General features: G+C 64.6%; 1 protein-coding gene across 1 annotated transcript in view; it reads right to left on the bottom strand.

The window, feature by feature from the left end:
• SLC6A9 (solute carrier family 6 member 9) overlaps positions 1-22,950 on the bottom strand; it is a 51,912-nt gene that overhangs the window by 2,879 nt on the left and 26,083 nt on the right. Inside the window, exons 3-13 of the mRNA XM_073357961.1 lie at positions 13,680-13,836; positions 12,780-12,911; positions 10,339-10,594; positions 9,646-9,778; positions 8,465-8,599; positions 7,865-7,968; positions 5,992-6,229; positions 4,920-5,054; positions 4,358-4,457; positions 3,427-3,527; positions 74-244 (exon numbers count right to left, since the gene is read on the bottom strand). Coding sequence (XP_073214062.1) covers positions 74-244; positions 3,427-3,527; positions 4,358-4,457; positions 4,920-5,054; positions 5,992-6,229; positions 7,865-7,968; positions 8,465-8,599; positions 9,646-9,778; positions 10,339-10,594; positions 12,780-12,911; positions 13,680-13,836 — 1,662 coding nt within the window. The remainder of the gene's footprint in view (positions 1-73; positions 245-3,426; positions 3,528-4,357; positions 4,458-4,919; positions 5,055-5,991; positions 6,230-7,864; positions 7,969-8,464; positions 8,600-9,645; positions 9,779-10,338; positions 10,595-12,779; positions 12,912-13,679; positions 13,837-22,950) is intronic.

Here is a 22,950-nt window from a genome sequence, read left to right as displayed (position 1 = left end):
AGAACCCAGGAGTCCTGGCCAGGTCACCGGCGCCCGCCCCACAGTAGCAGCCGGGTCTGGATCTCCCCCGCACCTGGAGCAGCGTGTTGCCGTCAGCACGGCAGAGCTTGTAGACGGCGTAGAGCGGGATGCAGAGCACGGAGGACAGCGCCATGAGGAACCCGATGCTGACGGCCCAGGTGGGGTAGACATAGGTGTTGTAGGCAATGGGTCGGTACTGGATCACCGTGAACACCAGGATGAACTGGGGGGCACAGAAGGGGGAGTGCGGGCTCAGCCATGAACCCCAGGCCTGCCCGTGGCCCCTGCACCGGGGTGAAGGGCAGAGCAGGTCCCTGTGTCCCACAGGCCCCACACCGACCAGCCCCACATCCCTGCCAGCCCATCACCCTTGCCCCATCACTGCCATCCCCACCAGCCTCCCATCACCACCCCCATGCGGCCTGGCAAGGCAAGTGATTTCTCCTGGCAAAGAGTCACTCCGGGTACCCTGCACCCACCCATCACGGTGTCGCGGTGATCAAGCAGCGGCTTTGCACCCAGCCCAGCCCGGGTTTCCAGCCTGGCACGGAGCAAGCGACCCCATGAGAGGCTCTGACGAGGGGCCTTCCGGGCTGAGCTGGCGTGAGTGAGATGCCACGGCCGGGACAGCAGGAGAGCTGAGCGAAGGGCACATGCTGGCACCCGTGACAGAGGCAAAGCCCTGCACGGTGGGGGTCCACGTTTCCTGATAGCTGCATGGCTGCGGCCTCTTTAGCGCCCTGCAGGTGCTCAGGGAACCTGCCTGGGGACCTGCCGGGGCCGGGGGAGGGACGCCTATCCTGCAGCCCCAGCCTCAGAGCTGGCGGGGTGGGGAGAGACACCCCCCCACCCAAGTGCTGCTGTGGGGAGAGAGAACTGGGGGGGGGAGTCCTCTCTCCCCAACATAGCCCCAGAGCACCCTCCTGCACCCCAAACCCCTCATCCCCGGCCCCACTCTAGAGCCCATACCCCCAGCTGGAGCCCTCACCCCCCCACACCCCAACTCTCTGCCCCAGACCTGAGCCCCCTCCCACACTCAGCCCCACCCTGCCCCATGAATTTTGTTCTGTGCACCAATATGGAGGTGATGGGTCACACAGGGTCATGTCACACATCACCTCCATATTGGTGCACTTAATAAAATTAATTCCACACATGGCTGGGAAAATGAGAGGGACACTGGTGGGGGTCCCGTGAAAAGGGGATCCTGGCTCGCTGCACTGGCCAAGCACTGAAACACCCTCTGAGCTGGGCTGGAACATGCTAATGAGGCCACGTCTACGTGATGAGCGTGCCAGGGCCCAGCGCCGCTTGCTCTGGCGACGGCAGGGTCCCCAGTGCTGTGAAGCCCCCCGAGAAGGAGAAGCTGGGCTGGCAGAATTCCCCATCGGCCTCGCTGCATCTAGGGGGGTGAAGACAACCAAACTGTTGCAGAGGGTGCAAACTACTCCCCTGTGGGGCGAGGTTGCCAGGCCGGGGTCGGTGCCAGGGGAGCCCAGGATCCGGAGCGGCTCTGCGCTGTGGGTCGTCCCTAGCCCGGCATTTCCAATCCTTTCCCTTGCGTCTGGTCTTTCTCCATTTCTCCTGCTCGGGTACCTGCTCGGCCGTTGGGCCTCGCTGGGACACAGTGCTGCGGCCACGTGGGCAGCGGATGGGTGCACCGGCTGGTGTCCAGAAGACAAGGCACTGGGTGGTTGAGGGGCGAGTGGGGCCCCCAGAGCCCGGAGTGGAGCACCTGTGCTGCCAGCAGAGTGGGGCAGGTGTCCCCAGGCCTGCCCCCCAGACCCTCCCAGCCACTGCCATGCCCCCCCCATATCAGCCCCATCCCGAGCCATAAACTCCCTCCCAACCTGCCACCCCTCAAGCCGAGCACCCAGGGATCGCCATGGGTCCAGCTCTGACAGTGGCCACGGCTGGGTGCAGCCAAGGGAGGGTGTGACGTTAGGAGTGTAATACAATATCTCATTGAAAGGTGACACAGGTCCAGAAAGAGTTAATTACCTCCCAGCCTGACCTGACCCAGGGCCCAACTTTAAACACTTGATAGGAAGAGATGGAAATGAACAGGGCCCTGAAATGCAAGTCTGCACTGTTAGAGAGAAGGGGAGATGTTTGCTCAGGTCTTGTGAGGTCAGCAAACAAGTCTTGTCTATGGCTTTGATTCAAAGATCAAAAAGGGAATATTAACATTTAGGAAGACACTTGAGTGACATAGTATTGTTGTCTCTATGTCTCTTTGAAGGTTGGGGTAACCTGTATCTGAACTGTTCAATGGATAAATTGCCCTGTGCTAATTGCCACAATGTTTGGGAGAAAGAAAGTTAAGTTTCTTGTTTTCTCAGGCCAAAAGACTGCTGGAAATGTATAAAAACCTTGGGACACGATCCTTCCTCATCTCAGATCTGCTTTGGGTTTCAAGAAGGGAAACCCTGAGCCATAAGGATTGAGATCCCCCGTCACTGACTGGAGTCACCCTGAATATGGACACTGGACTATAACCTGTGGACTATTTCTAAAAGGACTTTTGGCCACTATAAACTCACCATCTCTGCTATGTACCTGGACCTCAAGAATTGAATTCAAGTCTGTCAACCAACTCTCTCTCTTTTCTTTTTAAATAATTTTTCATTTAGTTAAGAAGAATTGACTGTAAGTGTGTATTTGGGGTAAGATCGAAGTTATTTGACCTGGATCTGGGGCTTGGTCCTTTGGGGTCAGGAGAACCTTTTCTAATACAGAGGCTGGTTTGGGCTGGCTGGGTAACTCTAAGGAGTGGATTTTCCACCAGCGTTTGGGGTCTGTCTGCCCCGGTCTGTTTGCCGTGCACCCTGATTGAGTGACCTCAGCTGGCTCCCATGGGCAGCATCGTCACAGAGGGGCAGAGCCCAGCAGAGCAAGGTGGGGATGAGCTACCCCTGGGCAGGTCTCACCCCGAGGCAGGAGTTTTTGGACTGTTCGCTGTCACAGGGACGCCTACCCCTGCTGTGAGATGAGCTGGGATTTGCACCTGCCCCCGTAAGAGCAGGCTTGTGTGCTGGCACAGGCTGGCAACCCCTCCCCCCCATGGGCTGGCACACCCCTGCTCTGCCCCCCACCTCTCCACGGGCTGGCACACCCCTGCTCTGCCCCCCACCCCTCCACGGGCTGACATATCCCTGTCCCTGTCCAGGCTGGCACACCCCTACCCTGCCCTCACACCCCCGTTGGCTGGCACACCCCTCTCCCCAGGCTGGCATCCCCCGTGGGCTGGCAACCCCCTGCCTTTCCCTCACCCCTCTATGGGCTGGCACAGATCTCCACACCCCCCTCCCCACGGTCTGTCACATCCCTTGCCCAGCCCTCCCACCCCCCCATGGACTGGCCCCCCCCGCCCCAACCCTGCCACAGGAGGGGCGCAGCACTTACGAAGATGATGGCGGGCGAGAAGAACCTCCAGCAGATTTGGAAGAAGAGAGGAGGCGGGAAGCCCAGCATCATCTCGATGTCCTTGAAGTAGTTCCGGTGTCCTGGTGGGAGCAGACAGGGACACTCACTAGGAGAACAGCGCCTGGGGGTTTGGGGGCAGGCGATGCCGCCTGAATGCACACGCACTCCCTGGGAAACCTGGATCTGGGTTGGAACCACCGCGCACAGTGCTCAATTTGTGCCAGGGCCTGGCAGGTCAGAGCCCCGGCACCTCCGGGCCTGGCACTTCAGAGCCCCGGCACCTCCGGGCCTGGCAGGTCAGAGCCCCGGCACCGCTGGGCCTGGCAGGTCAGAGCCCCGGCACCTCCAGGCCTGGCACTTCACAACCCCGGCACCGCTGGGCCTGGCAGGTCAGAGCCCCGGCACCTCCGGGCCTGGCAGGTCAGAGCCCCGGCACCGCTGGGCCTGGCAGGTCAGAGCCCCGGCACCGCTGGGCTTGCTGCAGCAGTTATGAATATAAAACAATTGCTTGAGCCCTGGCACCTCTTCCATAATAAATGAAATACTGCCGGCACCCCCTGCCCATCGCCAGCACCCCCAGTTCGGGAGCTCAGCCCTGCACCCCACAGAGCAACACAGAGAGGCAGGGGCCAGTGGGAACAGAACCCAGGAGTCCTGGCTCCCTCCCCCCCGCCATTAGACTCCATTCCCTGCCCAGGGCTGGGGATGGAACCCAGGAGTCCTGCTCCTGTCTGGCACTGCCCTGAGAGCTGCTCTTTGGGCATGCGGCCCAGCCAATCAGAACGTGGCCTATTCCTGATGACTCTGGTGTCTGTGACAGCTGGGCTCCCATTGGCTGCTGACAGGCCAGGTGCCCCACCTGTGACCGCGGGGGCCACCGTTGCCGTGGCGCCAGCAGGTGGGGACCTACCGTAGATGTACATGATGGAGACGCACATGATGCAGGAGATGATGACCAGGGAGAAGCTGGCGGCGTAATTGTCCATCAGCAGGAGCCAGTATATCCCAGCCTGGAGAGAGCGGGGGTCAGAGTCAGATAGTCTGGGGACCGCCTTCCTCACCTGATGGGGACCAGCTGGAGCTAGACGTTGCAAAGCGGAGCCAGCCTGCACACCCTGAGCCTGGCAGGAGCCCGGCGCGCATCACCAACACCCTAAGTTCTGCTCGCTGCTTTCCATCAGCCAGGCTCGTCTGGCCCACTGCTTCAGTTCAGGCCTCAGGCCAGGCCCATGTCTCCGGCTCGCTCTCCCCCACACTGCCCAGCAGGCTCCGTAACGCGCCCACGCGGGGCCCACGGGTGGGGAGCAGACAGACCAAGGGGGCAGGAAGGAAGGGGGCTGGGGGAAGAGCCCCTGGGGCACTGGAGGGACAGTGGGGGGGAGGGGGCGGGTCAAAGGGGGCTCAGCAGGGCGAGCCCCCACAGGGCATTGGCGGGTGCCCTGGTGCCCATGCAGGGAGCCCCGCGCCCGTACCTGGGTGGTGAGTGGGACGCCCAGCAGGAAGCCCACCACGGCCATGCCCAGCGTCACAAACATCTTCCTGCGGATGATCCAGTCGTTCCCCACCTCGTCCACAATGGCCGTCACCAGCGTCTCCAGCAGGCAGAACTGGGCAGGGAGCCAGGGTCAGCCAGTGCCTGGCCTGGGCATGGTGCCCCCGGCTCCTCATGCTGCCCCCAGCCCCCCCCCGGCTGCCCCCCAGCCCCTCATGCTGCCCCCCAGTCCCCCCAGCTGCCCCCAACTCCTCTCGCTGCCCCCAGCCCCCTCCGGCTGCCCCCCAACTCCCCCGGCTCCTCACGCTGCCCCCCAGCCCCCTCCGGCTGCCCCCAACTCCCCCAGCTCCTCACACTGCCCCCAGCCCCCCGGCTGCCCCCCAACTCCCCCGGCTCCTCACGCTGCCCCCCAGCCTCCTCCGGCTGCCCCCCAACTCCCCCGGCTCTTCAGGCTGCCCCCCAGCCCCTCCAGCTTTCCAGGCTGCCCCCAGCGCCCTCAGCTGCCCCCCCAGTCCTCCCCCCGCTGCCCCCAACCCCCTGTGCCCTTCCCTTCCCCCTGTGGCCCCTCCTCTCACCCCCGCTGCCCTTTCCATCCCCCAGGACCCCTCCCTGCACCCCCCTCTGCCCTCCCCACCCCCTGCGGCCACTCCCCTCCCCCCTCTGCCCTCCCCACCCCCTTGTGCCCCTTCCCCGCACCCCCTCTGCCCTTTCCATCCCCCTGGGGCCTCATCCTGCACCTCTCTCTGCCCTTTCCACCCCCTTAGGGCCTCTCCCCACACCCCCTCTGCCCTCCCCACCCCCTGCGGCCTCTTCCCTCCCCCCTCTGCCCTTCCCACCCTCCTGGGGCCTCTCCTCACACCCCCTCCCCGCCCTCCCCACCCCCTGCGGCCTCTTCCCTCCCCCCTCTGCCCTTCCCACCCCCCTGGGGCCCCTCCCCTCACCCCTCCCCTCACCCCCCCCACCCCCTGCGGCCTCTTCGCTCCCCCCTCTGCCCTCCCCACCCCTCTGGCGCCCCTCCCCTCCCCTCCCCCCTCTGCCCCAGGCCCTGGTACCTGCGTGCCCAGCCCCAGCAGGATGAGCATGAAGAAGAAGAGGATGGACCAGAGGGGCGAGATGGGCAGCAGCGTCAGGGCCTCGGGGTAGGCCACGAAGGCCAGGCCAGGCCCATGGTCGGCCACCTGGGAGACGTCCACGCCCAGGTGCTGGGCCATGAAGCCCAGGATGGAGAAGATGACGAAGCCGGCGTAGACGCTGGTGGCACAGTTGGTGACGCTGATGATGATGCTGTCCCTGCAGGGAGGGCGGGTCAGAGAGCCGGGGGGCTCGGTGCACCGGGGGACGGGGACCTGACCTGGCCGGCTGGGGATGGCTGGGTGCAGTCAGGACGGGGGCTCAGCGCAGACAGAGCAGGGGGAGTGAGAAGGGGTAGGGGGGCTCTGGCCACCGGGGTTGGGGAGAGAATTCACCTGGCAGAGGGTGGGGTCGGGGAGGGGGGGTGTGGCCTGGGGGGAACACAGCCAGGCAGAGGGAAGTGGGGGGTGCAGTGGGACCGCGGAGGTGGGAGTTGGGGGCATGGCCCAGCAGCGGGGTGAGAGTTACGGGGGCATGGCCTGGCAGGGTGGGAGTCGGGGGGGCATGGCCCAGGCAGGGGGTGGGAGTCAGGGGGAGTGGCCCAGCAGGGGGGTGGGAGTCAGGGGGCATGGCCCAGCAGGCATGGGAGTCGGGGGATGTGGCCCAGCAGGAGTGGGAGTCGGGGGGCGTGGCCCAGCAGGGGGGTGGGAGTCGGGGGGTGTGGCCCAGCAGGGAGGTGGGAGTCGGGGGGGCATGGCCCAGGCAGGGGGTGGGAGTCAGGGGGAGTGGCCCAGCAGGGGGGTGGGAGTCGGGGGGAGTGGCCCAGCAGGGGGGTGGGAGTCGGGGGGCATGGCCCAGGCAGGGGGTGGGAGTCAGGGGGAGTGGCCCAGCAGGGGGGTGGGAGTCGGGGGGAGTGGCGGAACAGGGAATGGGAGTCAAGGGGTGTGACCCAGCAGGGAGGTGGGAGTCAGGGGGCATGGCCCAGCAGGCATGGGAGTCGGGGGATGTGGCCCAGCAGGAGTGGGAGTCGGGGGGCGTGGCCCAGCAGGGGGGTGGGAGTCGGGGGGTGTGGCCCAGCAGGGAGGTGGGAGTCGGGGGGTGTGGCCCAGCAGGGGGGTGGGAGTCGGGGGGCGTGGCCCAGCAGGGGGTGGGAGTCGGGGGGTGTGGCCCAGCAGGGGGGTGGGAGTCGGGGGGGGGTGTCCCAGCAGGGAGGTGGGAGTCGCATGATGTGGCTCAGCAGGGGGGTGGTAGTCGGGCGGTGTGGCCCAGTAGGGGGGGTGGGAGTTGGGGGGCATGGCCCATCAGGAGTGGGAGTCGGGGGGTGTGACCCAGCAGGGGCGTGGGAGTCAAGGGGCGTGGCCCAGCAGGGGGGGTGGGAGTCAGGGGGGGTGTCCCAGCAGGGGGGTGGGAGTCAGGGGGTGTGTCCCAGCAGGGGGGTGGGAGTCGGGGGTGTGGCTCAGCAGGGGGGTGGGAGTCGGGGGGCGTGGCTCAGCAGGGGGGTGGGAGTCGGGTGATGTGGCCCAGCAGGGAGGTGGGAGTCGGGCGGCGTGGCTCAGCAGGGCGGTGGGAGTCGGGCGGCGTGGCCCAGCAGGGGGTGGGAGTCGGGCAGCGTGGCCCAGCAGGGGGGTGGGAGTCGGGCAGCGTGGCCCAGCAGGGGGGTGGGAGTCGGGCAGCGTGGCCCAGCAGGGGGGTGGGAGTCGGGCAGCGTGGCTCAGCAGGGGGGTGGGAGTCGGGCGGCGTGGCCCAGCAGGGGGTGGGAGTCGGGCAGCGTGGCCCAGCAGGGGGTGGGAGTCGGGCAGCGTGGCCCAGCAGGGGCTGGGAGTTGGGGGCGTGGCCTGGGCAGGCGTGGCTCACCTGTAGCAGTTGTTGTGGAACTTGTTGTAGGATGCCATGGTGATGAGCCCCCCCCAGGCGCAGCCCAGGGAGTAGAAGATCTGGGAGGCAGCGTCTCCCCAGACCTGGCAGACACAGAGATGTTACCACTGGCAGAGAGGGCACCGGGCTTTCCCCTACACAATGCCATGGGGCAGGAGCCCAGCCCCGGGTCACCCTCACATCACACAGCCAGTGTTGGTAGCCGGAGATGGCCCAGGGCTGAATAGTGGGGGGCTGCGGGTCGGGACCGAGGGGCGCTGGCAGCGCTGTGGGCCAGGGGCTGGGCTAGCAGGGGGCCTGGCTTCAGCCTGGGGTCAGGCCCATGTGGGACCCAATGCTGCCTCCTCACGGCTCCTGTGTGGCCAAGAGTCTTTCCCTTCCCCTCCCGTCTGTCTTTGGGGCAGGGCGGGGGACCTGGTGACCACACTGGGGGCCAGGAGCCCGGGTGAGGCGTTCCTGTGGTGTTCACAGCCGGGCCTGAGCAAGGGAAGGATCCTGTGCCCCAGGGAGGGGCAGGACCCCCTGCCCAGTGGGGACTGACACCGCACTGGGTGCTGGAAGGGCAGAGCTCAGACCCACCTTGGCATCCAGGATCTTGTCCCACTGGGGCGTCAGGTAGTACATGATCCCGGTGACGGCGCCCTCCAGGGTGATGCCGCGCACAAAGAGGATGGTGAGCACCACGTAGGGGAAGGTGGCTGTGAAGTACACCACCTGGACGGACGGACAGACAGCCGCGGCTCAGCCACGGCCCCCCACCCCTGTCCAGCCCAGCCAGGGAGCGAGGAGGGGCCCCCCATGGGCACCTGTGTCGGGGGGCTTGCTGCACAGAGCTGCACTGCGGAACGGGGGTGCTGGAGCCTGGAGGCGGTGGGGCCGCGGGGCTTGCCCTGGAGGAAGGGGGCAGGGCCCCTTGGGGGGCCAGTGCACTGATGGTTCCTCCAAGGGTAGGGCTTAAATTCTCATTGAGTATTTCCTGGAGCCCCCCACCCCCACCCCTCAACATGCCATAAAAATTCTAGGGCCCAGTGGGTGGGGCTCCGGGTCCGGGCTTCGGCCGCTGGGCTGGGCGGGGTGTGTGGGAGCTTGGGGCTTCAGCCCTGCAGGGCAGTGGGACTCTGGGCTTTAGCCATGGGGACGGGGGGCAGGGGGGTGCTGGGGCTAGTGGCTTCTGCCCCACGGGTAAGAAAATATTTCCTGGAGCTCTGCCCCACACAGCTCCGGCTGGACTGAAGCCCTCTCCAAGGGACAGTTGAAAAGCTGGGGTGTAGCACAGAGCCTGTGGGTCTGGGACCAGGCACAAGGGAAGAGGAGACAAACATGGGGAGGGGAGGAGCCAGGCACAGGGAGGGGAGGAGCTATGGAGGGGGAGGAGCTAGGCTTAGGGAGGGGAGGAGCTATGGAGGGGGAGGGGCCAGGCTCAGGTAGGGGAGGAGCTATGGAGGGGGAGGAGCCAGGCACAGGGAGGGGAGGAGCTATGGAGAGGGAGGAGCCAGGCTCAAGGAGGGGAGGAGCTATGGAGGGGGTGGAGCCAGGCTCAGGGATGGGAGGAGCTACGGAGGGGAAGGAGCCAGGCTCAGGGAGGGGCTATAGAGGGGGAGGAGCCAGGCTCAGGGAGGGGAGGAGCTATGGAGGGGGAGGAGCCAGGCTCAGGGGGGAGGAGCTATGGAGGGGGAGGAGCCAGGCCCAGGGAGGGGAGGAGCTATGGAGGGGGCGGAGCCAGGCCCAGGGAGGGGAGGGGGAGGACAGACTCTACTTGCTTTTCCTGATGACTTGACGCCCTTGAAGAGGCAGAGGAAGACGATGACCCAGGAGATGCCCAGGCAGCCCAGCAGGGGGAGCCGCACCTCGCCCAGGTTCCCGATGTCGTCCGAGAGCTTCAGCACGTACCGCCTGCGCCACGGGGACACAGCGCGTGAGAGGCCAGCTGCAGCCGTCTGCCAGCCCCCCGCCCCGGAGCCCCACCCCTCTGCCCCGGAGCCCCGCCCCCCGCCCCGGAGCCCCGCCCCTCTGCCCCGGAGCCCCCCGCCTCTGCCCCGGAGCCCCACCCCCCGCCCCGGAGCCCCCCCCTCTGCCCCGGAGCCCCACCCCACTGCCACGGAGCCCCACCCCTTTACCCCAGAGCCCCACGCCTCTTCCCCGGAGTCCCACCTGTTTGCCCCAGAGCCCCACCCCTGTGCCCCAGAGCCCCACCCCTCTGCCCTGGAGCCCCCACTCTGTTCCAAAGCCCCGCCCCTCTTCCCTGGAGCCCCACCCTGGACCTCTGCTCTGGCCACAGCAGCCCTGCCCCTCCCCCAGAGCCCTCAGCCCTCTGCAATGGGGAGTGCAATCCCCTCTGCTCTAGGCCGTCAGGAGACCCTGACCCCCGTCCCCACTGCCAGCGAGGCCCGGGTTTCCCCTGTGCCTGGCAAGGCCAGGCTGGGCTCTGCTTCAGGGCCCCGTGGGGCTGGCACCTCCAGAACTCCTCGCTGGGGCTGGTGCGCTTGAGCGTGTGGTTGAGGAGCTGGGTGAGGTTGAGGGGGGGCGCGGCGGAACCATTGGCGGCGTCCAGCACCCCGGAGCAGTCGGGCGTGTTCCAGGGGTTGGTGCAGTAGGTCCAGGGCAGCACCCGCGTCATGGAGGAGAAGAAGTAGTAGAAGGCGAGGCAGATCACCACGTTGTAGTAGATGCCAATGTACGTGGAGACCACCATCATCCCATAGCCCACGCCTGGGGGGACAGGCAGCACGTGAGGGGAGGGGCAGACCTGGGGGGACGAGCATGTACGTGCAAGTGCGGAACAGGAGTGAGGGCAGGGTGAGTGTGCAAAACGAGTGGGGTTGTACCAGAGCAAGTATGTGTGTGTGCGAGTAAGTGTGCAACAATTGTGTTCACATATAAGTGTGTATTAATGTGTGCAACAAGTGTGTGTCTGTGTGACGAAGTGGGACTGTTCTTAATGTTTCCTCTGAATAGTGTGGGGGTGCCTCAGTTTCCCCTAGGCAGTTCTTAAGTATCTAGGTGGTGGGATAAGGGTGTATGATCGTTGCAGAGCCCTAAAGGGCAGGTGTGTGCAGGGGTCTGGACACAGAGAATGGCCGAAACCCTGTTTCCTGGCAACTGATGGCCTGGGCCCTTCCCCCCTGGGAGGTGAGAGCTAAAGGGTTGGAGAACAAAGGAATCCGGTGCCCTCCTGGCCCGGGAAAGGGACAAAGCCCAGAGGAGGAGGGGCTGGAGGGAGTTTCAGTTTGGGCTGGCTGAGACATGGAGTGAAGGGCAGACGGGGTTGTCTGGCTCACTGCCCCCCAAAATGGACCCAGCTGAGGGGTCCTGTTCTCTGCACCTGCAAGCTCTGTGTTAGACCATGTTCCTGTCGTCTAATAAACCTTCTGTTTTACTGGCTGGCTGAGAGTCACGTCTGACTGTGGAGTTGTGGGGCAGGACCCTCTGGCTTCCCCAGGACCCCACCTGGGCGGACTCGCTGGGGGAAGCGCACGGAGGGGCAGAGGAGGCTGAATGCTCCGAGGTCAGACCCAGGAAGGGGGAAGCCGGGTGAGCTGTGTGTCCTGCAGACAGGCTGCTCCCGAAGAGGAGACTTCCCCAGAGTCCTGCCTGGCTTCATGGGGAGCAGTCCCAGAGCATCGCCCGGGGACTCCGTGACACATGCAAACACGTGTGTGCATGTGCATGTGCAAGAGTGTGTCAGAGCACGTGTGAACATACAGGTGAGTATGCAATGAGGCTGTTCAGAGATGAGTGTGTTAGTGTACAGCAGTGAATGGGTGAGTGTGTGCATGTGAATGGACAAGCTGGGTGTGTTTACAGGGTCAAGGGTGTAAGAAAGTGTACACATGAGCATGCAATAAGAGTGTATGCACAGGTGAGTGTGCAGGTTGAGTGTACAGGAGCAAGCATGCCAAAGTGTGTGCAGCCTGTGGGCGTGTTGGTGCATGAGAGGCAGCACACGTGCACATGTTGATGGTGTAGGAGAGCATGGAGGAGTGTGAATGGGTGTGTGCAAACCTGAGCGTGTGCTCCCAAGAGCATCTGAGGGCAGGTGCGTGAGCATGAGGAGGGCTGGGCATGAGTGTGCACACAGCCAGACATAAGTGTGCATGGGGGGCATGAACGTGCGCAGGGCCGGGTGTGTGCATGTGCTGGGGTGGGCGTGAGTGTGCACAGGGCCAGGGGTGAGTGTGCACTGGGGGGCATGAGTGTGCACAGGGTGAGCATGAGCGTGCACAGGGTGGTTGAGAGTATGCACTGGGCAGGGCATTAGTGTGCACTGGGCAGGGCATGAGCATGTGCAGGACCGGGCATGAGTGTGTGCAGGGTGGTTGTGAGCATGCACAGGGCAGGCATGAGCGTGCTCAGGGTGAGCATGCAGAGGTCAGGTGTGAGCAGGCATAAGTGTGCACAGGTTAGGTGTAAGCATGGGCAGGGTGGGCATGAGCGTGCACAGGGCTGGGCATGAGCGTGTTCAGGGTGGGCATGAGTGCACTGGGGTGTACAAAGGGCAGGCATGAGTGTTCACTGGGTGGGCATAAGTATGCACAGTCTGGGCATGAGAGTGCACTGAATGGATGTGAGCATCCACAGTCTGGGTGTGAGTGTGCACAGGGCAGGTGCGCGCGTGCACAGGGCAGGCATGAGCGTGCACAGTCTCGGCGTGAGCATGCTCAGTCTGGGTGCAAGCGTGCACAGAGCAGGCGTGAGCGTGCCCAGGGTGGGCATGAGCGTGCCCAGGGTGTCGGTGAGTGTGCACAGGGCAGGTGTGAGCATGCAGAGTCTGGGCGTGAGAGTGCGCTGGGTGGACGTGAGTGTGCAAGGGCAGGTGTGAGCAGGCAGAGTCTGGGCGTGAGTGTGCGCTGGGCGGGTGTAAGCGTGCACAGGGCAGGCGTGAGCGCCCTCTCACCTTTGAACATGGGGCTGATCCTCCAGACGCCCAGGCAGCCCTGGCTGGCGAACTGGCCGAAGGAGAGCTCCATGAAGAAGAGGGGGATGCCGCAGAAAACCAGCATGATGAAGTAGGGGAACATGAAGGCTCCTGGCGGGAGGCGCAGAGAGGTGAGGGTGGGGCAGGGCCAGGGCGGGCTGGGGCCCGTTGCCCTCTGGCCCTGAGAGCCAGCCCTGGGCTGCAATACCAGCCCCCCTGCTGACCCCGCCCGCTCCCTGCAGCCCAGCGCCCCCCTGCTGACCCCTGCCCACGCCCCGTAGCCCAGCACCCCCCGCAGCCCAGTGTCCCCTTGCTGACCCCGCCTGCTCCCTGTAGCCCAGCGTCCCTCGCAGCCCAGTGCCCCCTGCTGACCCCACCCTGCTCTCCATAGCCCAGCGCCCCCCTGCTGACCCCTCCCACAGCCCAGCACCCCCCACAGCCCAGTGGCCCCTGCTGACCCCACCCTGCTCCCCGCAGCCCAGCGCCCCCCGTAGCCCAGTGCCCCCCTGCTGACCCCACCCTGCTCCCTGCAGCCCAGCGCCCCCCTGCTGACCCCACCCTGCTCCCTGCAGCCCAGCGCCCCCCTGCTGACCCCACCCTGCTCCCTGCAGCCCAGCACCCCCCTGCTGACCCCTCCCGCAGCCCAGCACCCCCCGCAGCCCAGTGTCCCCTGCTGACCCCACCCTGCTCCCTCAGCCCAGTGTCCCCTGCTGACCCAGCCCGCTCCCCGCAGCCCAGCGCCCCCCTGCTGACCCCTCCCGCAGCCCAGCACCCCCCGCAGCCCAGTGTCCCCTGCTGACCCCACCCTGCTCCCCGCAGCCCAGCACCCCCCTGCTGACCCCTCCCACTCCTGCTGCCAGGCCGCACAGGGGCACGCACCTCCCCCATTGCGGTAGCAGAGGTAGGGGAAACGCCACACGTTGCCCAGCCCCACGGCGTAGCCCACACTCGTCAGCACAAACTCAATCTGGTTGGTCCAGTTGCCCCGTTTCACGTTCTCGTCTCTCTTGGTCACCTCCCCAGGGACGGCGCCATTCTGCGGAGAGAGGGGGCAGGTGCCATTAGCAATGGGGTGCCCCCCAGGGCCCTGCCCAGCTGGAAGCAGCCCCCCCGTGGGAGAAAATGGGGGAGGGGAGATACTGCGCTAAGCAGCCAGCTTCCCCCCTATCCCGGCCCCCGTGGCTGCTCCAATCCTCCTCCCTGGATGCGGGGGCCCCCAGCCCTGCAGGGATGGGGGAGGACCCCGGCCCCTGTAGGGAGGAGGAGGGGGACCCCGGCTCTGCAGAGAGGGGGCAGGGGAGGGGGACTCCAGCCCCTGCAGGGGGAGGAGGCAGTGGGTCCCCAGCTGTGCCCCCTGCCCCCCGCCCCTGCTGCAGGGAAGCTGGAGTCTGCGACTCATACAAAGCAGGGCTGAGCCGAGGAAGCACAAAGCCGCCTCTGTTCCCACGGTCCCCCCGCCCCCCGGCCCAGCCTGCGGGGCCGCGCTGGGCAGCCGGAGCCTCCGGCACGGTGAGCTTAGAGCTGCGGGGGGAGGGGATTGACCCCCCAGACCCCCCCACATCCACAGGTGGGTGGCAAAGTGACACCCCCAAGGGTGGGGACAGCAGCGGTGCCAGAAAGCTGGCACTGGGGGGCTGGGGGCCAGGACTCCTGGGTTCCCACCCCAGCTCGGGGAGCAGGGGCTCTCAGCTTTGCCAGGCTCCTGTACCCCTTGCAGGGGCTGAGGTGTGTGGTGCCCCCCAAGTTACACCTCACTTAAAAACCCTTGATCCAGACTCAGACACGAAACTACAGACGTGCCCCAGCTGCTGGTACTGGACCATTTCCTCCGTTCTCCTGGTACCGAATCAGGAGAAATCGATGGGCTGGAATACAACACTGGCCTTGTGTGTCAGTGTGTAGCACACCCAGCACTAGGCACAGCTCCCTGACTGAGCAACCGGAGCTTGTACTGACTCGGCCGGTGCTTCTCATTGGCCCAGGCAAATCCCTTTCCCCCAGCAGAGCTCGGGACCCCCGGGGTACATGCATCCCTGGCTGAGACCCACTGCGCCATGGGAAAGTGTCTCCCCCATCTTCTGGTGCTGGGAGGACAAGAGCCCCGACCTCCCTTCTCCGGCCCGGTCAGCAGGGCCGTGGGTCTCAACCTGGGGTACCCCTGGGGCACGCAGAGGTCCTGCAGGGGGCATGTCAACTCATCTAGGTCAGTGTTTCTCACGCTGGGGTTGTGACCCCCAGGGGGGTTATAGGGCAGGTTTAGGGGGCTGGCATTAAGGGGCAAGTGCACGGGGCCCCACAGGGGTGGGACGAAGTGGGACTGTTCTTAATGTTTCCTCTGAACAGTGTGGGGGTGCCTCAGTTTCCCCTGTGCAGTTCTCAAGTATCTAGGTGGTGGGGTAAGGGTGTATGATCCTTGCAGAGCCCTAGAGGGCAGGTGTGTGTAGGGGTCTGGACACAGACAATGGCCGACACCCTGTTTCCTGGCCACGGATGGTCTGGGCCCTTCCCCCCTGCAAGGTGAGAGCTAAAGGGTTGGAGAACAAAAGAATCAGGTGCCCTCCTGGCCCGGGAAAGGGGAAAGCCCAGAGGAGGAGGGGCTGGAGGGGGAGGCAGTTTGGGGCTGGCTGCGGACATGGAGTGAAGGGCAGACGTGGTTGTCTGGCTCACTGCCCCCCAAAATGGACCCGGCTGAGGGGTCCTGTTCTCTGCACCTGCAAGCTCTGTGTTAGACCATGTTCCTGTCGTCTAATAAACCTTCTGTTTTACTGGCTGGCTGAGAGTCAGGTCTGACTGCGGAGTTGGGGGGCAGGACCCTCTGGCTTCCCCAGGACCCCGCGTGGGTGGACTCGCTGTGGGAAGCGCATGGAGGGGCAGAGGAGGCTGAATGCTCCAAGGTCAGACCCAGGAAGGTGGAAGCCATGTGAACTTCTTGCCCTGGAGACAGTCTGCTCCCCGAGAGAGAAGAGTCCTGCCTGGCTTCGTAGGGAGCAGTTCCAGAGTATCGCCCAGGGACTCCGTGACAACTGGTGGGAGCGGTGGGATCTACTGCACCCCGCGGATGGCGCTTTCTGCAGTAAGTGACGGAGGAGCAGTAAAACGAAGGGGGATTGCCGAGGACCAGGCCTGCTGAAGGCTCAGAGATGAGCGGTTTTGGGGGGCGGTTAACCCCTGGGAGTGTGTGACCAGCGAGAAGTACTGTGCAGTAATGGGATCCCCCTGGGGACTGCGATGAGCAGTCCTAGGGGCGGAGGAGCCTGCGGCTTGGCCCTGGGAGAGAGAAGGACTTTTGCAGTAACAGGGGCCCCCTGGGGATCGCAGCGAGCAGTCCAAGGGGCGGAGGAGTCTGCAGCTCGACCCTGGCAAAGAGGTGGTGACCTCGAGAAGGGCTGGCACACGAGGGGTTCTCCCTGGAAACCGTGGGGAGCTGAGAGCACACAGGCCTGTGAGTCCACAACAACTTGGGAAGAGCGGAGTGATGGCCTGTCACCGTCTCCTGAAGAAGGACATTGTAACCCGGTGCAGAAAGAGAGGGTCGTGCGTTGGAAAGTTCACCAAAGCAGAGTTAATCGTGCAGCTGGAGGAGGATGACCGCTCTAAGGAGCAGATTCCTGACCCCAAATGGGGCAATAGCAGGATCTGGGAGCAGCTGGAGTGGTAGCCAGGCATCCCCAAGACTCCTGTCCCCGACCAGACGGGGGTCTTCACGATCGGGTTCCCCATCAGGGGATCAGAGACGGACGGGATTGGAGCTGAGTCCGAGAGAGCAAGAGGACTGTGAGAGACAGCGCGAGCCCGAGAAAGAGCTGCAGAAGCAGCATGAACTGGCGATGGTGGAGTGGAGAGGCATAGGGGACCTCCCAGGGTGAGTGGGGATAGACCCCCGGGAGCCAGTTCTGCAGGGAACCTCAAGACTAAATTGCTGCCCCTGGTTAAGGAGGTGGGGGATGTGGATGCCACCTCACTGCCTTTGAGCAGGCCGGCGATTTGAACCAGGGGGACCCTGCGGAAAAGCCCTGGTGTCTAGCTCCCTTGCTGGGTCCCAAGGCCATAAACTCCGTCAGCCAGATGGGTGGGGAGGTGGACAGCTCCCACTCCTGACCCCAACCTATATGTCTGTGGAGTTTCCTGGGCTCAGGCCCCTTGGACCCCCAGTGGGAGTAGAAGGTGATGGTCAATGGGGAGACATTCCTGGGGTTTCAGAGTAGCAGCCGTGTTAGTCTGTATTCGCAAAAAGAAAAGGAGGACTTGTGGCACCTTGGAGACTAACCAATGTATTTGAGCATAAGCTTTCGTGAGCTACAGCTCACTTCATCAGATGCATTCAGTGGAAAATACAGTGGGGAGATCTATATACACAGAGAACATGAAACAATGGGTGTGACCATACACACTGTAACCAGAGTGATCACCTAAGGTGAGCTATTACCAGCAGGAGAGCAGGGGCGGGGACCTATTGTCGTGATAATCAAGGGGGGCCATTTCCAGCAGTTGACAAGAAAGTCTGAGGAACAGTGGGGGTGGGGGGGGGTTGGGGGGGAAGGGGGATGGGGAATAAACATGGGGAAATAGTTTTACTTTGTTGTAATGACGCATCCACTCCCAGTCTTTATCCAAGCCTAATGTAATGGTGTCCAGTTTGCAAATTAATTCCAATTCAGCAGTCTCTCGTTGGAGTCTGTTTTTGAAGTTTTGTTGTTGAAGAATTGCCACTTTTAGGTCTATAATCGAGTGACCAGAGAGATTGAAGTGACTGGTTTTTGAATGTTATAATTCTTGACATCTGATTTGTGTCCATTTATTCTTTTACGTAGAGACTGCCCAGTTTGACCAATGTACATGGCAGAGGGGCATTGCTGGCACATGATGGCATAGATCACATTGGTAGAATTATAACATTCAAAACCAGTCGGAGAACACGTCAATCTCTCTGGTCACTCGATAGGTGCAGGCTCAGATGGAGGAAGGCAGATGGCTCAGCAGCAGGGCGCTGGGACAGTGTGTGTCCAGGGCTGATTTGGGAGCAAGTCACTTCTAAGGGAGGTGAAACGTGGGGTCCGCAAGACAAGCCAGCTCCCTGCCAGGGGTCCCAGTCTGGGCAGACTGAGAGGCGCTGCCATACAGCCTGTGTTAGCCTGCGGAACTGGCTGCCACAGGGAGTCGTCGAGGTCACAGGCTCGACTCAGAGAGGGATGAGGTGTGTGTCGGCCCAGAGTCATCACAGTTCACGCTCGCGCAGAGCATGAGGGGGGCGGACCCCCTCTCCAGGACAGGGTCCTGAAGCCGACCTCTGACCATGAGGGTCAGGGTGGGCCCTGGGTGGGGGATCGTCCCCCATCTGCTGCTGCGGGGTTCCTGCTCCCCCATCCACACACGGTGCTGGGCACTGCCGGCGCTGGGACAAGGGGCTGGATGGGCCAAGGGGAAGCGTGCGTGGTGAGCCCTGCACCCCGATGCTCGGAGCCCACGGGGACAGGGCTGCAGATGTCCTGATGAGACGGGGGGCAGTAGCAAGGTTGTGCGGGCACCCAGCCCACCCTGCTGGGAGAGGGGGGGAATCGGGAGGGGCACCTGGGTTCTAGGTCACCCCAGGCACCACCAGAGGGGAGACCAGACCGGCTCCTGGGGGAGCTCTAGGCCCCCCTGCAAGCCCCATCCCCTGCTGTGAGAGAAGTCCCTGGCACCCCTGCCCAGAGAATGCACAGCGGAGATTACGGGGTCCGGGGCTGCTCTCAGTTACGCCTGCGCCCAGCTTTGCACCCCCCAGCAGGGGCCCTGGGCCCTGTCCCATGGCACCGAGAGCTCAGTGGCAGGGCGGGAGCTGGGTGCCCGATGCCAGGTGGGCACTTCCAGCACATCCCAGAATGAGCTCATTCTCTGGGGGCAAGAATGGCGCTTTGTCCCGGGCCTAAGGCCCCCTCCTGCTGCGGGGCGGCTGGTGTCGGCGCTGTGTTGGGCTCACAATGCAGCCTCACACCAGGGCCCAACAAAGGAGCGGCTGCGGCTGGCGGCAGCCTGGGGGGCCCAGCACCCTGCAAGCGAGGCAGGGAGATGGCACCCCAGGGCTGGGCAGGGAGATGGCACCCCAGGGCTTTAGGGGATCTGTGTCTCCTTGCCCCTGGGGGCACCAGGTGAGCTCTCAGCCCTGCACTGGGAGCTGAGGGGAGGCCGGCCGTTCGCCCCGCAGCACGTGTGGCCTCCGATCGCTAACAGCTGCTGTGAGCGCCCTGCCAATGCAGCCGTGGCTTCGGATCTGCCTCAGGCGCAGGGGCACCGGACCGTATTATTCCATTATTCCATTAGCAGCCGGGCGGCTGCAGCCACTTATCCGGCACGGCTCGGCCAAGCCAGCATCTGCTGAGAGCCGCCCAGCCCCACCACCGCTGCCCCCCAGCCGAGACCCAGCCTGGGCAGGGGGACGGGCGGGATGTCCTACCCCCAGAGATAAGCCACAGCCCCATTGAGCCAGTGGGCATCCTGGCCCCAGGGCTGTGAATGGGGGTCCCCCAGCTCACAGGGCATGGGAGGGGGCGCGTCGGGGCTCTCTTCTCCCAGCCTGCCCCATTCCCGGTGGGCCCCCAGTCCCTGCCCTGCCACATGCCACATGGGCACTCAGAGCCCAGCAGATCTGGAGTGGGGCACTTGGCCCTCCCTGCTGCGCACCAGGGCCCAGGGCGGCTCTCCAGCCCCACACACTGCAGGAGGCTGCCAGCCCATGCCTCGCCCTGCCACTCCCAGAGCCTTCGATGCTGACCCATGGCGGGTGCAATGGGGGCTGTGTGGGAGCCTGGCCTAGGGGGGCAGGAAGTGACCCCAACCCCCATCCCGGCAAGCTTGAGACACGAGGCTGGCCCTGCATGTGACCGGGCCACACAGCTGCTTGCCCCATTTGCGGGGTTACATGCCTGGCTGCCCAGCCTGCGTGGGGGGCACGAGGTGCACAACTGCGTAGGGATTTCAGCATGGAGCTGTGAGCTGAGAGCAGCGCCCGGCTCGTCTCTGGAGCGCCCGGCTCGTCTCTGGAGCGCCCGGCTCGTCTCTGCAGCGCCCGGCTGAGGGAACAGCTGCCCACATCTCCCGCAGCCCCCGCAGTCCTCTTCTATCCTGTAGGCCTTTACCTCTGCCCTCTGGGCCTGCCTGGGCCCCTCTTGCCCCCCACAGGCAGGGAGCCGGGGGCTGGCACGTGCGGCGAGCAGGTCTCCCTGGGTGCTGCCAGCCCCTCTGCGAGACGGGGTATGCCGGCCCTGACCCCTTTGCCGGGGGAGGAGGAATGGGGAGGGGGGGGGAGACTGCAGCCCACATGCGCAGGCTAATTGCCTGATTGACTTGCAGAGCAGTGGAAGAACTGCTAATGAGGCTGGCTGCTGTTCAGCCTAATCAGCAGCAGCGTCCCTGGGCCAGGGGCTGGGCGCTGCCCTCGCGAGTGAAGCCACGAGGAGTCAGGTTCAGAGCCAGGCGATGACCCTGGGGGCAGCCGTGCCAGGGGAGTGCCCGGTGCCTGGCATGGGGGCCCTGGCTCCATGGGCAGCCCCTTGCAGCACTAAGGGGGGCAAGGGGGCAAAGCAGCCTGTCGGGCCAGGCCCAGCGCCCCGGCCCCTGCCACGAGGCCCTATCTGCCCCCCTGCCCTGGCAGACAGGGCCCTCAAGCTCTGCTCCCGGGGGAGAGGCCCAGAGCCCAAGTCCTACTCACCCCACGACCTCACGGGGCGCAATGTTGCCACAGTCATGCCCAGCCAATGAGACGCGGCGGGACGCCAGGGCCGTGCCTATGGCCCTCACCCCACCTTGGCCCTGCCTTGGCCTGGGCCAGGCACCTGGGACCCCTGCCTGGGCCCCCTGGGAAGAGCCCTGCCCCGGGAGAGACGCGCCAGCCCCTGCCGTGAGCCCAGCCGCGGGCAGTCCCAGTGCGCGGCCAGGCCTGTTGGACAGGGGCACCTGCGTGCCAGGGAGCACGGCAGCCCATCCCGGCGCAGGCCCGAGCTGTCGGCACCCACTGCCCCGTGCCCCACACTGCTTGGATCCCGCACGCCCCCGGCCCCCCGGCGGCTGCCTCCCCAGCTCGGTCCGCGTCGCTCCCACAGCCAGCCATGGACAGGCCCCCGCCTGCCTCCCCCCGCAGCCTGCAGGACACACGCGCCCCTGCCCCTGCCCACCTCAGCCCTGAAGCAAACGCAGCCACAACACAGGCCCCACTGGGAACCCGGCAACCAGCGTAACCAGAGCCACGGCCCCCCGTGGTCCCTGGCACCAGCCCGGCTCGAAGGTGGCTCTGCTCTGAGCCCCGACGCACAGGGGGCCTCGCTCACAGCCAGGCCCCGTGGACTGAGTCCGGCTGACGGCAGTGGGTGCGCACACGCTTACACACACACGCTTACACATGCTTACACACATGCATGCTTACACGCACACACACTTACACACACTTACACATGCTTACACACACTTACACACATGCATGCTTGCGCGCACACACTTACACACATGATTACACATGCATGCTTACACGCACGCACACACGTTTACACACATGCATGCTTACATGCACGCACACACTTGCACGCACACGCTTACACACACAGTTACACACATGCATGCTTACACACACGCACACACTTACACACACACTTACACACATGCATGCGCACATGCACATGCGCACTTACACACGCACTTACACACATGCATGCTTACGCGCACACGCTTGCACACATGCTTACACACATGCATGCTTACATGCACGCACTTACACACACTTGCACGCACTTACTCACACGCTTACACACACACGCTTACACACATGCATGCTTACACACACTTACATGCACACTTACACACACACTTACACACATGCATGCTTACACGCACACGCACACACTTACACACACACGCTTACACGCACACCCCAGCACTGGTGCAGGTACACACACGCACCGGAGCCAGCTTATCCCAGCCCTTTGCCCTCCCTGGTGCCGGAGCCTCACCCTTCACACCGACGCCGGTGGGGTGGGCCAGGGCCAGGCGCTCCCTCCCGCAGGCCCCGGCGGGAAGGGACTTGCCCGACATCATGCATGGGCTAGGCGAGAACCCAGGCGTCCTGGCTCCTTCCCCTGCCTTCGCCAAACACCCCTCCCCCCAGGCTGGCCCAGTGAGCAGCACGTGAGGGCGGCCAGGGGGGCATCACGCCCCAACGTGCTCCCAGGCCCGTTACAGTCCGCAGCTCATAGTCTCAAAGGGCAGAAGGGGCCATCGTGATCCGGTCTGACCAGTACATGGCCCAGCCCCTCACCCCCCTTCCTGTAACAGACCTCAACCTCTGGCTGAGTCGCTGACGCCCTCGAGTCATGGGGTAGACGTCACAGTACAGAGCATCTGCCATGTACCCTCCTTCAAACCAGCGAGTGCCCTGTGCCCCGTGCTGCAGGGGAAGGCGAAACGCCCTCACGGTCTCTGCCAGTCTGACTCCGGGGAAATTCCTTCCCCACCCCAAACCTGGTGACCCGTTAGACCCTGAGCATGGCAAGACCCCCGCAGCAAGACACGCGGGCGAGAATTCTCTGCAGTGACTCAGAGCCCTCCCCACCTAGAGCCCCATCCCCGCCCGCCGGGGATGGCCCCACAGATGGGGGAGGGTGTGCTGGAGCACACACAGCCCTGGTCTGGCCCCAGGCCGGGCAGGCAACAGCACTCAGCCTGCCTGGTTCGGATCCTGCCACAGCAGCCTGCCCTAGGCAGCCCAGCCTGGCCGTGCGCCGCATCTCCCGGGACTGGGGTCTGGGCAGACGGGGGAATTAGCCGAGGGTCCGACTCCCTGCAGGGAGCTCCAGGCGCTGTCCCACCTCCCAGCGTCTGGGGTCACAAGCGTTTCCGGGGCCAGACTGATCCCTGACCTGACCCCAGCCCCCGCAGGGTCACTAGGCCAGACTGCCCCGAGTCACAACCGCGCCTCAGTCGGGAGTCACCCCCGGCGGTGCAGGGGGAGGAGCGGGTCACCAGGCCCAGGCTCTGGACCAGCTGCCCCCTCTCTGTGCCGGGGCCCGGCTGTGAGCCTCACTGGGGGCAGCAGCCAGGCCAGGGCGCCCTGGGCACCGAGAAACCCCCCCCCCCACATCATCAGCCTCTGGCACCAACCTCACAGCTGGTTCCCGTGGGGAGG

Source organism: Lepidochelys kempii, chromosome 8 (assembly GCF_965140265.1).
Source record: "Lepidochelys kempii isolate rLepKem1 chromosome 8, rLepKem1.hap2, whole genome shotgun sequence".
NCBI lineage: Eukaryota > Metazoa > Chordata > Testudines > Cheloniidae > Lepidochelys > Lepidochelys kempii.
The sequence above is the reverse complement of the archived record's forward strand: the minus strand, read 5'-3'. Positions and strand labels throughout refer to the sequence as shown.